The sequence below is a fragment of the Vespula vulgaris genome, chromosome 5, assembly GCF_905475345.1.
Source record: "Vespula vulgaris chromosome 5, iyVesVulg1.1, whole genome shotgun sequence".
In the NCBI taxonomy this organism is placed as follows: domain Eukaryota; kingdom Metazoa; phylum Arthropoda; class Insecta; order Hymenoptera; family Vespidae; genus Vespula; species Vespula vulgaris.
The window spans coordinates 7,017,879-7,033,181 of NC_066590.1; the positions used below are offsets into that span (position 1 = coordinate 7,017,879).

The window sequence follows — 15,303 nt, forward strand, 5'->3', positions numbered from 1 at the left end:
TGGTCGGTTGTGAAAATAATCATCTTGGAACAATAAAGTCCAGACGAATTTTTTAAAGATCACGTTATATTTATAAACACATTTTATTTGTTCGTATGTATATCGTTAATAAATGGTGATATAATAATGACAATGAAATGTATAGCGCCGAGCATAAAACGAGCAGTCATATTATAATTATTATTAATAATATTCCTCTTACAATAATCTTACTGTACTGGGGTGTGCCTACCTACTGTGCTGCAACTTGATGGTCTTGTCCATGTGTTTTGTCACTAATTTTATATTATTTATTCATAGTCATAATAATAATTCATAATAATCGTAACCACAGTTGTAAACGTATGCATCGTCCTAAGTATAAACAGCTCCACACACTAATTTATATTTTGTTTTCCTTTCTTTTTTTTTTATCCCATCTCTTTTTTTTTTCTTTTTTTTTTCCCCCTCATGTGTAATAATCATAATCGTCATTAATAATAGTAAAGCTACTTAAATATAAATGTATCATCTCGTGTCTTTGTGGAATATTTGCGGCTGCCGCTTGTACAGCGCCTATAGAAAAAACTTCAATTCCCGTTCGATAACATTTAATACATCAAATGTCAGTTTCGATGCGTGAAAGACACTTTGTATTACGTAAGGTTAAATTACCCTTAATGACGTTCGAGAAAAATCATCGTCGTCGTCTCTATCGTAAAAAACTACAGGGAGGAAAGGGAATAGGATGTGGCGAGGGAAAGGGAGGGAACGAGAACATGGACGGGGATGGGGATGAGGGAAGGAACAGCACAGAGCTTTGAGAATCGAAAATAAAAAATAAAACAAAAATGAGAAACGACAAGTGGGATGGACGAGAGAATTAAATGTGACGAGAGGAAACGAACAAAAAGATAAAAAATATGGAGAAACAACAAGCGACCATAAAATTCGTCGCTTGCGGTCGTGGTCGTTCATTGTTAAAATAAAAAATATTAATATTAATATTAATAATAATAATAATAATAATAATAATAATAATAATAATAATAATAATAATAATAATAATATTAAAAGAAAAAAAAAAGAAAAGAGAAGACAAAATACAAAGGGCGCGAAGCACACGTATTCATTTTGTGTGTATATATATATATATATATATTTCTTTTTTACGGTTCGCGCATGTACGCATCCTTCCGTTGTCATTAATCGGATCTAGCGTACCGCGCTCTCTCATTAAAAACGATCTATACAATGTACAAAAAAGAATTAAGCAATAGTGAGAAAGTGTGCCGTCGATGTCGCGTAAAGAGAAGTATAGTCTTCGCTTTGCGGGAAGAGAAGAAAACAAAAGTTAAGAAAAAAGAAAATTAATAAAAACAAAGTAAAATAATTAACGAACTAATATAATAGGGGAAGAGAGAGAGACGCATCGATAAAAGAAAAATATATAAAAAAAAAGAAGAGCGATAAAAAGATCATTAAAAGAGAACGAAGAAACGTAATCCTTTAAAAGCGAACTATCTATCGTGAGAGAAAGAGAGAGAGAGAAAGAGAGACAGAGAGAGTAGATATACATAGATACATATATAATATTTATAAAACACGTGTGTGAGGAAATGGGTGGACATAATAAAAAAAGGAATAAGGGTGGAAGGAGAGTAGGAGTGGACAAGAGGGATAGGAAAATCGAAAAGGTAGAGGAAGAAGAGTGAATGATCTCTGGGCGCCTGGACGATGATTCGCCATGAGAGAAAACGACGAGAAGAGAGAAAAAAAGAAATTTAATAAACGAAAAGTGAACAATAAAAAAGAGAAAATAAAATCATTAGAAAAGTGATGACGGTGATGGTACAAAGTGAGATACTATGAGAGTGAGAGTGAGAATGAGAGAGAGAAAGAGAGAATTAATGAAAGAGAGAGAGAGAGAGGGAGGGAGGGAGGATAAAAGAGAGAAAGAAAATGTAAAAATTATTTAATGAAAAAAAAAAAAAATAGGAAAATAAGAGAAAAATATTGCTAAGATCGTAGAAAAGACGTCTGTGCTAAACTGCTCGATTAAATTTACGATTTTCGCTCGAAGGAGTTACTCCTCTCTCGACGTTCCTTTTATTCTAGTGCTAACACTTTGATTTCATAGATCGAATCGACTGATTGATCGATCGATCGATCAATCGGACGAATGAACGGAGTCATTCATATTCATTCTTCCTTTTTCTCTCTTTCTCTCTCTCTCTCTCTCTCTCTCTCTCTCTCTTTCTCTTCACTTCTCTCTGTCTCTCTCTCTCTCTCCCTTTCTCTCACTCTCACACTCTCCCTCTCTCTCTTTCTTTCCCTTTCTCACATTCTCTCTTTTACACACTCGAGCGTTAAAAACTTGTCCTTCTCTCCGGAACGAAAGTCGTGCGCTTCGAGAGGTTTTATTAATTTTTTTGTCTTTTTAATTTTTTATAATATATATCTCCTTATCTTTAATTAATTAATTAATTAATCAAGTTCTTTTTTTCGTTTGTCCTCTTTATTTTTCAGTCAATCCGAGATTTCTCGACGAACGAACGACTTTGTTGTTTTAGCGTTTAGGCTGTTCAGATAAAAAGCACGTATTTTGCTATCCTCTCTTTCTCTCTCTTTTTCTTTCCTTTCTTTCTTCTATCTTTTCTCTCCTTTTCTTTTTGTTGTTTTTTTTCTCTTTTTTTATTCTTTTTTTTTTCTTTTTCTTTATTATTTTCGTTCATTCGAGACGGCAGTAAAAATTCGATTAAACATATCTCTGCGGGAGATTGTTCGTAGATTCTATATCGAACGGTGGTATTTAAAAGGAAAAATGGAGGAGGGAAAGAGGAAGAGGAAAAGGAACATCGCGAGGAAGAACTTTTTTTCTCGCGGCTAAATAGAGACAGACAACCAACTAAACGGAGAAACTAGAAGATATAGAAATAGAAAAGAAGTAGAAGTAGAAGTAGAAGTAGAAGTAGAAGTAGAAGTAGAAGTAGAAGTAGTAGTAGAAGTAGAAGAAGTATACGTTACGTTGCACGAAACGCAAGGTAACTTTGCACAGCAAGGGCCAAAAGGTCGACGCAGGAAGCGTCCCGACGACGACGCGGCGCTGGGAGACGCTTGGACCTCTCGATATTACATTGTCTATCTCTCTCTCTCTCTCTCTTTCTTTCTTTCTCTCTCTCTCTCTCTCTTTCTTTCTTTCTTTCTCATGCACACATACTAATTTTTGTTAAAAACCTCTTCGTGAATAATTCACGCGATTTCACGTATTCTTCCCTAGCGTAGATTGCATTTGGCCACTGATAAAAAGAGATGTCACCTGCGTTAGGCTATTGCATTTCGATATATTGCAAAAGACCTACTTGGATTCTACTTCGACTCACGATAATAGCGCCCTGGTTATCATTCTCTTTCACACACCCGTTCATTCGCTCGCTCACTCATTCGCAATCATTCGTCGTCATTTATTCCCGTTCGTTCATTTTCACTTTCACTCAATTTTTCTTTCTTTCTTTCTTCCTTTCCTTTTTTCTCTCTCTCTCTCTTTCTCTCCATCTCAAACACATTTATACGAGTACGAGCACACGTAGAGGGTGGGAAAAAGGGCTCGGATGAGTTGCGTCGCTGGAATCCGCGCGTGTCCTTAAAGGGTATCGATGAGAAATGGCGTACAACGTTGGTGCGGTCGAACGCGTTATAATAAACGAAGTATTAACATTATACATGATTCTATTAATAATAATCTATTTACGCATAAGTAGAGAGCACTGCTGATCGTCAACACTTCTTTTCTTTTCTTTTTCTCTCTTTCTCTCTCTCTCTTCCTCCGCGCCTTGCTCTCATCCTACCTCTCTTTCTCTCTCTCTCTCTCAAACTTTCCTTCACCTCCTTCTACCATTCTACTTCTCCTAACCTCTTAGCTCTCTCTTAGCAATCTCCGTTACAATAATAATCATCATCATCGTCGTCTTCGTCGTCGGCGTCGTTATTATCATTGTCGTCGTCTTCGTCGTCGCCATCGTCATCATCGTCATCGTCCGTCCTTCAAGGAGACACGCTTACGCATTCCTATCATTTTCATGCATACTCACTCATGCAAGCACACATACACACGCATACACACACACACACAAGATTCACAGACGACAACCAAGAAAAGAAGAGACACATGCATACACACACGCATACAAAAGACTCTCTCCCTCTCTTCCTCTCGATCTTCCTCTCCTTCACTCGCTCCGTCTCTCTTTCTCCCACTCGCGAACAACACACCCTTAATTATTCCTCTGTTAAATCCTTTCAACGAACGATTTTACTTTCTGCCACGCAACCACCACCAGCTTATTTCCCATCCTTCTCCTTTTCTTTGTTCTCATCGACCTCCTTGTCCTTCTCCATCTCTTTCTCCTCCTTATCCGCCTTCTCCTTGTCGCCTTCCTTCTCCTCCTTCGATTCTTTCGATTCCTTTGCCTCTTCCTTACCCTCCTTACCCTCCTCCTGCTTCTCTGGCTTCGGCAAGTGCGTATTTATGTCCAAGGTGGAGCAGATCTCGTCCCAATCGGGGAAGCATCGTTCCTTCATACGCGAGCAATGACCAACCAGATTCGGGCAATTCTCTTGCATGTAGTCCCTCAGGTTGTATGGCGTCTCTTTGTCGATGTAAAGAATTTGAGCGAGGTGGGCGAATGCGACAACGTCCAACTGAGTCAGAAGAGACAAGAATATTAAACGATTGTATTTAATCCGATAAATACTACTACTACTACTGCTATAATTAATAATATATGTTAGTAATAATAATAATAAATAGTAATGAAATTTCTATCATTATTTTAAGATTTTATAAGATATATGGTTATTGATCTATTTCGAACAAAGTTGTTAAATGATAAACTTTAAAAAAAGTAATATATATATATATATATATATATATATATATATATATATATTAATTTCAAGGAAATAATATTTCTAAAAAAGGCATAACGATCGAAACGAATCGACTCGTCGATCTTGAATTTGATAAAAATCGAACGAGATGGGAAAAACTTGCCTTGGAATTTCTTTCTCTTTTTATCACTTACCGTAGTCGGCTCGTCACCGAAGAAGAACGGCTTGTCGGCTAACATGTCGGAAAGGACCTTCAGATCGGCGCAACCAAATTGGGAGACTTCCTCCGGTGTGTGCACGCCCATACCCTGAGCCTTCACTTTCTTCGCACCCTGTAATAAATCCCACTACATTTCACTACAGACGGTCGCGATGCTTTGTTCTCTACATTGAATTCCATTGAATTGTCCTTCTTCTCCTGATTTCTCTTTAGCAATAGCTCTACTCTCCCTCCCTTCGTCCGCATCCGCTTCCGTGCAAATCCAACAAGTAACAAAACGCTCTCTTTCAAAGAGCATTCCCTTTGCGAATTTGCGGACAGGACGAAGGGATTCGAAAATCGATGTTAAAAAAGAAAGAACAACAAAAAAAAGAAACGACTGTGAACTTTCAAAGAATTTTTTAACGATAAAAGAACAATAAATCTTTTGAAAATATTTTTTGTTCTTTTGCGAGCCAAGAAATAAATTTCCTCCTATCCTCCCTCTTTCTCTCTCTTTCGTTTTTTCTATTATCTAAAAAAAAAATTTGTCTAACTTCTAACACATCGACATGCTAATATCATATATGTACACACCTAACTCTCTAAACGACGAAAAATGAATCTTACCTTGCGCCCGAACGTGAACTTAAAGAAGAAATTAAGGATTCCAGCTGGAATGCGTGTCCCAAGGGCATGTTGGAGATTGACCTTGTAGCCCTTCAAAACTTGATCCATGTTCTTGGTACGCCAGCACGCGACTGCCCAAACCAAATGATTCTCGATCATTGATATCATCGCGTGTGATACACTTCGTTGTTCCGAGGTCAACGCAGCGTCTAAATCCTTGCCAAACTTTGAGCTAAGTTCGCGAAGGATGATTGTACTATCGGCGATTTCTTCGCCGTTCAATTCTATGAATGGTAGCTGGCCCTTCTTCGAACGGAACTTCATCTTATGATCGACGTTCTATAAAAAACAAGACGAAAAAGAAATGTTTTAGTAAAAAGAAAGGAAGATGGATAGAAGGAAGGAAGGAAGGAAGACAAAATTGCCATCGTTATTTTCCATACTTTTCGAAACAATACGAAAGAGAATCTCGTCCCTTCGAAATTGTCTTATCTGATCGGTGCTCGGGACAGTGGTTAACAGGAGTTTCAAACACAATAGACTCTCGATCTATATCTGACCGACCTCGTTTCACGATATTCCTTTTTGCAAAATTGAAGACCCTATCGGTTGTAATGATTCAATCAAAAATGAATCGAAATGAAATAAAATGAAATGAAATGAAATACAAAGTCAAATGGAATACCTAGGTTAAACTGGTTTAATAGCGAGATTGCTCGAATGTTTCTCGTTTTGATGACTGTGATACATCGTTATATGTATCACGAAATATAGTATCTTTTTAACTGTTATTTTATAAAATGAATAAATACATAGAATATCCATTTCGATAGAATTCTAACAAATTTCAAACACGATAGACCAGTGAACGTTCACTCTACCTGTTCCTACGTAGCAAAAGTTGGAAAATATTCATTTCTATTTATAAAGTCACGCGCGTGAAATGCATATACATCCAGTAAAGAGAAGAACTGTATAACTTAGTTTCGTCTAGTCGAATCAGCATTACTGCATCAGCAACTATGTCCTTTCTTAGAATTTATCAAAAGAAGCATACACCTGTTCGTTCTTCTATCCATTTTATTTTCCTACCAATCCTCCATCGATATGTATGTAACTACATCCTTCCTCTTCCGGAAGTGCTTCTATTCTTGGAAAGAAACCTCGTAAACGAATGCATGAAGAAATTATATGCGAGATCAGCTTATGCTGATCTAGCAGCAGCTTGCTAAGTCGGATCAAAGGGAAATGAAAGACACCTGTCGGCTTCTAAAATAACGCACCTAATAACGTTCATAACATAAAAGTCTCTGTATTATCGTCAAAGAGAGTATACTATGTTCTTAGATATTATTCTTACAATAATTAATATTATTATAATTTACTATTATAACATTTTATCTCTTTAAACATAGTTTTTAATAGTACGATATAAAATAAAATTTTGAGTCGTAACTCGATAATAATTGTACGAGCAGCCATATAAATATATACGTTATATCTTACAACAGTTTTAAAGAAAAAAAAAAAAAAAGAAAATCCATAAAAAGAATAAAAAGAATTGACAATAAGAACATAAAAGATCGATCTAACGATTCAGCACATCTCGTAAAAGATTCAGACAGGATTAAATGGGAAAAGTTTTACGTTCGACAAACCATTGACATTCTAGACTAGCCCTAAGCAACGCTCGAAAACTTAGAAAGATCGCTTTATCGACTCCCCTTTGGTAGGAGAAAAGCTTATCGATCGTTAAGGGGGAAGCTTCACCCCATATCTCCATTTCTTTCTTTTTTCTTTCTCCATTCGACCGGCATAAACCTTTACGCGTCTCTCGGTTTTTAAGCCCATAGGACGTAGAGCCAGTCTCCCTCTCTCCCTCTCACCCTCTCTCTCTCTCTCTCTCTTTCACCCTCTTTCCCTCCTTAGTCACTCCAAAAGAGAGAGAAAAAGCAAATTCGAACATGGATCGGTTTTACGTTCGAGGCGTGAGCCCCACCCTGGGAGGCTGCGACCGTAGTACGTACTACGCATACTGCATGCATACAGTGATATTCAGAGAGTGAGGGGGTGAGGGGAGGGAAAGAGAGAGAAAGAGAGAGATAGAACGTACATGTATATAGATATACTCGATAATATTATGTATAGATGTGTATGAAACTTATATGTGATGGTGATAATGGTGATGATGGAGTCGAACGACTACCGAGGTGCGATGCCTCTTCTCTCTCTCTCTCTCTCTCTCTCTCTCTAACTCTTTCCCTCTTATAGGCTTCTCTCTTTCTGCAATGGCGTGTACCAGCAACGGTGTCGACGAATAACGGCCGGGTGGGGTTGAATAAACGGCGAACGAGGAGACGCGTGCGCGCGTGCATAAACGAGAAAGAGAGAGAAAGAACGAGAGAGAGAGAGAGAAAGAGAAGGACGAAGTCGAACGGCAAGGGGAGCAAAAAAGCTACGGAAGTGAAGGGAAGGTAAGAAGCAGAGAGAGAGAGAGAAATCAGTGGCGCCGGTATTATTTCTCGAGTATCGACGGGGGTGGTAGGAAACTTTTGCAAAAAAGACGAGGAAAAATCTTCTACTTGTTTTTTTACTTCTCTTTCTCTTCCTTCTTCCCTTTCTCCCTCTACGTCTATCTCTATCTCGTCGATGAAATTGATTCGAAGCTAAATCGGTCCCTTCGATCCTTTCACAGCTATCTTCGCAAATTGCTAGACGATTCCTTCTTTCTCTTCGATATACCCAATTCGACTATCTCGGCTATCTCGTTTCTCTTTGAAGCACGACAACAGACCGATGATAAAATCGACGATTACGAAATAGCGCATTATTCTCAGAAAACGGAAAGATATAGAGATACAAAAATGAAGATATACATTTACGACCAACGAAATGAGATCAGTTTGACCAGATAAAATCTGATAAAGATTTTGTGAATTTTTCGAGACGGACATACGGACAAACAGATAAACAGAGAGAGATATAGAGAATCCATCATTTTGATATCTTTTGTTTATATAAGTCGAATGTCGTTGAAAAGATCGACATCACTCTCTTATATATCACGAAGAAAAAAAAGAAAAGAAGGAGAGAAGACGGATGTATGTTTCTTTCTCTTTTTGAATTTTCTAGTTTTCCTTTCTGTCTCTTTCTATCGGTCATGTTCTTTTATGCGGAAGATCGACAACGACGAAGTCCCATGAATACCGTCGTGATGCTTCAAGGCACCCTTGCCAAGAAACGTAAGAAAAGGAAACGAGAAAAAGTCAAGAAAAAAAAAAGAAAAAGATAAAGAAAAAGAAGAAGAGAAGAGATGAGAAAGAGGCTCTTTCACCTGTCGACCGTTCTTCCCTAAAAAGGAAAATGCTCGAAGAAAGAAAATGCCCCCGGGAGATGATCCTAACGATACTCTTGCTCTCTTTCTCCCTCTCTCTCTCTCTCTCTCTCTTTTTGTCTTTTTCACTAAAAACAACGAATTTCATTCTCCATTTTATCATCCCCGAAACATCACCGAGTCCAACCCATCCACGATTTTCACTACTACTCTCGCGCCACATCCAGCCGTTATCTTTCGAGATCAACCCCTCTGAACGCAGCCATCTTACCGACTATAAATTTTCTCTCTTTCTCTCTTTCTCTGAGGCTTTCATGGTTTTAAGAAAATATGGAAAAGAAGTACGGTTGTATATTGGTAGTAGTAGTAATACTAGTAATCGTAATAGTAATAGTAGTAGTAATAGTAGTAGTGATAGGAGAGTAAGGGTAAAAAGATGAGGAAAACGTTTCATGGCCCTCATATTTTCGACTCAAATGAGAATAACTCGAGTAAGCATGTATTTCTCTCTCTCTCTCTCTCTCTGTTTCTCTCTGTTTCTTTTTCGTACAAGTCTGCATATGTATACATGTGAAAAAAGGGGAAGCTGTGGAAAGTAGGAGAAAGAGTGAGAGAGAGAAAGAAAGAGAAAAAGAGAGAGAGAGAGAGAGAAGAAAAGATAAATATAGTAGGAACGCGTGCAGCGAGTAAAAGAGAGAGAAAGAGAGATAGATAGATAGATAGATAGAGAGAGAGAGAGAGAGAGAAGGGAAAGAGCAAGGGTGGTTGGGTGGGTGGAAGGGAGAAGAAACACGCAGAGGACGATGAACTCTCGCGGTAGGCAGCTTCCGTCGCCTGGCAACGTCCCCTCTCTCACAAACTAATACTCTGACACTGCACGCACAGAGAGGATAAATTTATTGGTAGTGGTAGAAATCGGTAGCTGTGTATCCTCATCTGTGTTGGTAACCATAATGGTAGTGGTTAGTACTGCTACCGGTGGTGGTTCGCATCGTTGTCATCGTCGTCGTCAGTTTGTGCGCTGGTATTGATCGTCGAGATGCTGCCTAAGCTCTCTCTCTCTCTCTCTCTCTCTCTCTCTCTCTCATTCTCTCTCGTTCTCTCTCGTTCGTTCTCACTCACTCGTTCTCTTGCTCTCTCATGCAGCCGAGTACAGAGAACGGAACACAGAGTGGCGGCACAGCCTCCCTAAAGGAGCCGTGCACGGATCAGCCGGCCGAAAACGAAAGCGTTCGCGTTTACATTGCTCTAACTATCTATATTAAGAAAAAGATATTATTACTTTTATTATTATCATTATAATTTAATAAAAGTCTAAGTGAGGTATACGAAATTGCTTGGATCAATCCTAAAAATTAATCTCTTAAATAATAATAGTAAAATACTACACACGTTAAGGCAATAAATCTTTTTAATACGTAAATCTCTATATGATATATATATATATATATATATATATATATATATATATCCTCGAGATATTATAATCCCGTATGTATATTAAACTATTAAAAATTTTTGTAGATATAAATATTCTTTTATAAAAAGATAAAAAGAGAAACAACGAAATAAGAGAAAAAGAGAGAGAGAGAGAAAAGAGTAGCAATGAATCATAAATCTCCTCTATCCGTTTTAATCCTACGCGTTTAGGAGTTAAGCGTCGTGATTCCTCGCGATCGCAACATCCCGAGTCGGTCCATTTGCGCTTGGTCAATCGTTAACCGGCTAAGAGAGAAAGAGAGGAAAGAGAGAAGTCGATGAACGATCCGTCCGTTCCATACTCGTTAAGTATCAACCGAACAAATAATACTGACAAACTTTTGACGCGTATATTGCTGGTAAACACGTGATTGTATGCATGTATATATATATAGTACAGTACATATGTGCCACATTAAAAAGGAGAAGGAAAGATCTTTAAGTATCTTTCTTACAAATAAATAATTTTGCTCGACGAACGAAAACCATAAGGAAATCGGCAAGCACGATAATAAATCTCAACGTCATACTCATTAACTTCTTCTACTATTCCATATTATATTACCTATACTATTTTACTATACCATTAGCTACTGTCTCTCTTACTATATCTCCTACTGAGCGACGAACTAATCCTAAAGTATCAACTGAGTTTCATAGTCATAAGCCGGATCGTGACTACTTTTTGTAACCCGATGAATACCATTGTCTAGATAATTTCTTACTTAAACGTTCAAGTATAATCGCATTTACGATTACCTACGATATGTATACACGATACGATTACCTATCAACGTAATACGACTCCAATAAGATGTTACAAAATGAATCAATGAGTGTACTCATTGATCAATTATTCCCTATTACAATCTAATATCATAAAATTTCGAACAATTGCGTTCTAATTTCAATACTGAACTTGCCCGACGAAATGAAATAATCTTATAATTAAATTGTCTTATAATATTAAACGAGTTCATTCGATAAAGCCGACTACTAATCTCTTCTTCCTCGTTGTCCGTTCATCCCAATTTCAATTAATATCTCTATCTCTGACAAAATTATCGACGAGAGTAACGATCGATCTACGGACTCTAATAAAAAGATAAAAAAAAAAAAAAAAGAAGAGGAAGAAGAAAAAAAAATCTCTCGTAGAATCTTTAAGAGAAAAGAATTTAAATGTATCTCATTTAAAAGTATTATATCTCTAGTAACGTATAAAATATAAATTAACGGTGTGCATAACGATATACAAGGAACGATCGAGTTAATCAATTCCAAAGGCACAAAGTGGTCGCACCACTCGAGGAATGAAGTAGACGAGACGGGAGTTCCGTCTTGCGTTATCTCGCACCGACGTGGGACGGGCAGAGCAAACCGCGTTGCGAAGTCGAGCGCGCACACGCGCTCTTTCTCGCGCATAATGCGAATCTGAAAAGCCTATGAATCTAAATTGCGTGTGGAAGAAAATTGGACCGACTGTGTGAGCGAACGAGTGAGCAACCGAGCAACCGAGCAACCGACAGACATCCTCCTCTCCTCCCGCCGTTATGCCGTCATTAAACTCTAGCCTGACTTCCTTCTCCTTACCCTCGCTCCGAATTCCGATCCAGCAATCATACGATTAAATTTTAACGTGGGTTTATATATAGTCGAGGGCTACACATACATATATATATATATACATTATATATATATATATATGTATGTATATATATACATACATACGTAGACCTTTCTTGCGATTTAAACGGACTACAGGAGCGTAGTGATCCGTTCTTCTCTTTCTCTCTGTCTCTTGTTTCTTTTTTGCTATCTATACTTCTCTTCTCTTTCTCTCTCTCTCTCTCTTTTTCTCTCTTACACATGCGTTAATCGCAGGGAATGTCAGTTTCGTCATTGTGCATCGTGTTCCGCGCGCGCACATCATAGGCACAATGCAACGACGACGACGACGATGAGGACGACGACGACGAGGACAGTTGCGTGTTCGATGCATCGTGAACACGAATGACAAGAGTAAAGAGAGAGAAAGAGAGGAGGGTGGGAGGAATAGAGAGAGAGAGAGAGAGAGAGAGAGAGATACAGAGAGGATGTACCTTTAAATGCCGTCGTGGGAACGTCATGTTCTGCCAGAAGTAAAGTCGATAAACGGCCTGGCGGCCTTGTTGCTTCTCATTCTCATCTTTATCCAAGTCGAATATACATATAAATTAATTATATGTGTGCGTGTGTGTGTATAAATAAAAAGATATACATATATGTTTATATTGTATAATATAAAAATATATATATATATATATCTTCAATTTCGATTCCGATCTTTAATGAACGAAAAATTACAAATCGCAGACGAGAATATCTTTGAAGCTTCGATAATAATCCACGTTGTCTTGTTGCACGTGGGTGAAGAAACTTGTTTTACGAAAAGAATCTTCAACTCGTATGTAGGTATATATATATATATATATATATATATATATATATATAAAACAAGAGAAAGAGAAAGAAAGAGAGAATCGACGAAGAGATAGATTTTCGTTACGTTAAGTACTTCCTAAGCAGATAAAGGGATCGTAGGCGTGTACCACTCGCTATTGTCCGTTATTCGTACGCAGAAATTTTTAAATAGCCCGCGCTTTTATCTTGCTATTCGATCGCTCGTTTACATCGAAACCAATTACCGCGCTTAACTTTGAATTACATGGCATTATCCCGAACGTTTAGGCGAATATCTTGTTACTCCTATACGGACCTATGAATACACCCAATACGTACGCATATATATGTATATACCTACACGTAGATTTTATATAGATATATATTGGGAGAGAGAGATATGTACGTTTAAATATGCGAGTTATGCGCACGAGCTTGATATTATGGAGAGAGAATCGATATAATTTAATATGCACGTACACGAATCTATATTCGTAAGTCTACGTTATTATACAATCATGAACACGTACAAACATACGTGTTCTATATTTATTGTGCACGAGTATGCATAATAATCGAGGGTAGAGAAGAATCATAGAAATATTTTGCACGCCTGCACGTTTCAATGGTTTCGCGAAAGAAGATAGAGAAAGCAGATATTTGTTTGTACGTGTGTGTATGCGTATATATATATATATATGTATGTATGTATAGATAGATATCTGATTCAAAAGATAAAGATGATAATAATAAAAATATTATTTTCTACCATCGAATTAAATTACGATAGAAAGTTGAATACTCTACTAGTTAACAACACACATAACCGAGAAGAATTCTTGTAATTACGATAAAAGAGCACGTACATATATCTACGTATATGTAGGTACGTGCGAACAACATTCAGTCATCTTATTCAGAAATCGTTAGCGATCTCTCAAGAGAGAAACACGCGACGCGACGACGAAGAGTATGTTATCAATCAATTATGTTTCAGGAATGTATCGTTACGTATCGTCCCACGCATACTTGACGAATTATTGTTAAGCTCCCTATCGTTTTCTTTCCCTCTCTCTCTCTCTCTCTCTCTCTCTCTCTCTTTCTTTCTCACAAAACTTCTCGTATAATTCTTTATGAGTAACAACAATGAATTACAAGAGAACACAAGAGATTGCAATGAGATATATTAATATTTCATACGATATTCGATTGGTAATTAAATAATAACGGTATAAAGAAAAAATAATTACAATTTTGGATATATGTATACGTATGCGATTGTAATTAGCACTATATCAAAGAAAAAAAAAAAGGAAAGGAAAGAGAAAAAAGACCGGATACAATGATATATCATATCCTCCAGTATACAACGGCAACTACTACTCGACAAGATACACCGTTAATCCATGGAATAGTATGAGCTAATCGATATGCATGCTTGTCGTATACATTGCGTAATATGGCCAACGATGAAGGAGAACGCAGGAAACGCGAACTATTTTTTTTTCTCTCTCCTCTTCCTATCCTACCCTCCTCACCTCCCCCGCTTTCCTTTTCCTCTTCATCGTAGACGTGTCACGAAGTCGATGGACGGACTCGTTACCGGTTGTACCAAAAAAAGATAAATGTCGGTTCGTATATATTTAATTAACGTTCATTCTATTCAACGTACGTATCTATATAACGTCTGGATATATTATATGTATATCTATGTGTATGCGTGCTCTACATTACGTATTACGCGTATAAGACGTATTATATTAGAAATCTCGGCAAAGGTGTTAGAGAAAATCGGTGCCGTTGGATCGCTGGATAATAGTGCTCGTTTACGAGATTTCCAGTTCCACATCCGCGCTTCTTAGTTTCCGAGCGTGTTTGCTTGAAATAACAGGATAAATATGATAATAATAAAAACGAAAGAAAAAGAGAAAGAGAAAGAAAGGAAACAAAAAAAAAGAACATGAGAGAAAGACAAGTCGATCACGAAAGATATTTCAATGGAAATATCAATGGATAATATCATGTTCATAATGTGGAAACGATCCAAACAATCCCTTTCTAATTTATTTACTAATAAGTGAGAGTTAAATTTTAAGTAATATTGCATTAAGTTAACTTTTAAGATATCATGGACATCAAGAAGATATCAAAAAGAATAACGGAGAAGGGGTTGTTTATTACTTAGGTACAAGATTCTAAATGAATATAAACTCTTAAGGAGAAACCATTCGTTTAAAATATGATGAGAAATATACCCTATGGTTTTAACTATGAAGGAAACTTCAGGCGATTAACGAGCATTGAACTTTATCTCAATATACTTCCTCGAACTTCATTCTCTCTGTTTCTGTTT

General features: G+C 37.2%; 1 protein-coding gene across 2 annotated transcripts in view; it reads right to left on the reverse strand.

Annotated features, from left to right (window-relative positions):
- Window positions 1-64: 64 nt before the first annotated feature.
- The window catches only part of LOC127063771 (failed axon connections), a 42,193-nt gene continuing 26,954 nt past the window's right edge, over window positions 65-15,303 (reverse strand). Inside the window, exons 2-4 of one of the 2 annotated variants that reach the window (XM_050993949.1) lie at window positions 5,699-6,037; window positions 5,064-5,216; window positions 65-4,680 (exon numbers count right to left, since the gene is read on the reverse strand). In XM_050993949.1, the coding sequence (XP_050849906.1) occupies window positions 4,321-4,680; window positions 5,064-5,216; window positions 5,699-6,037 (852 nt within the window). In that variant the 3' untranslated portion in view covers window positions 65-4,320. The remainder of the gene's footprint in view (window positions 4,681-5,063; window positions 5,217-5,698; window positions 6,038-15,303) is intronic. The other variant, XM_050993950.1, reaches the window with a different exon arrangement.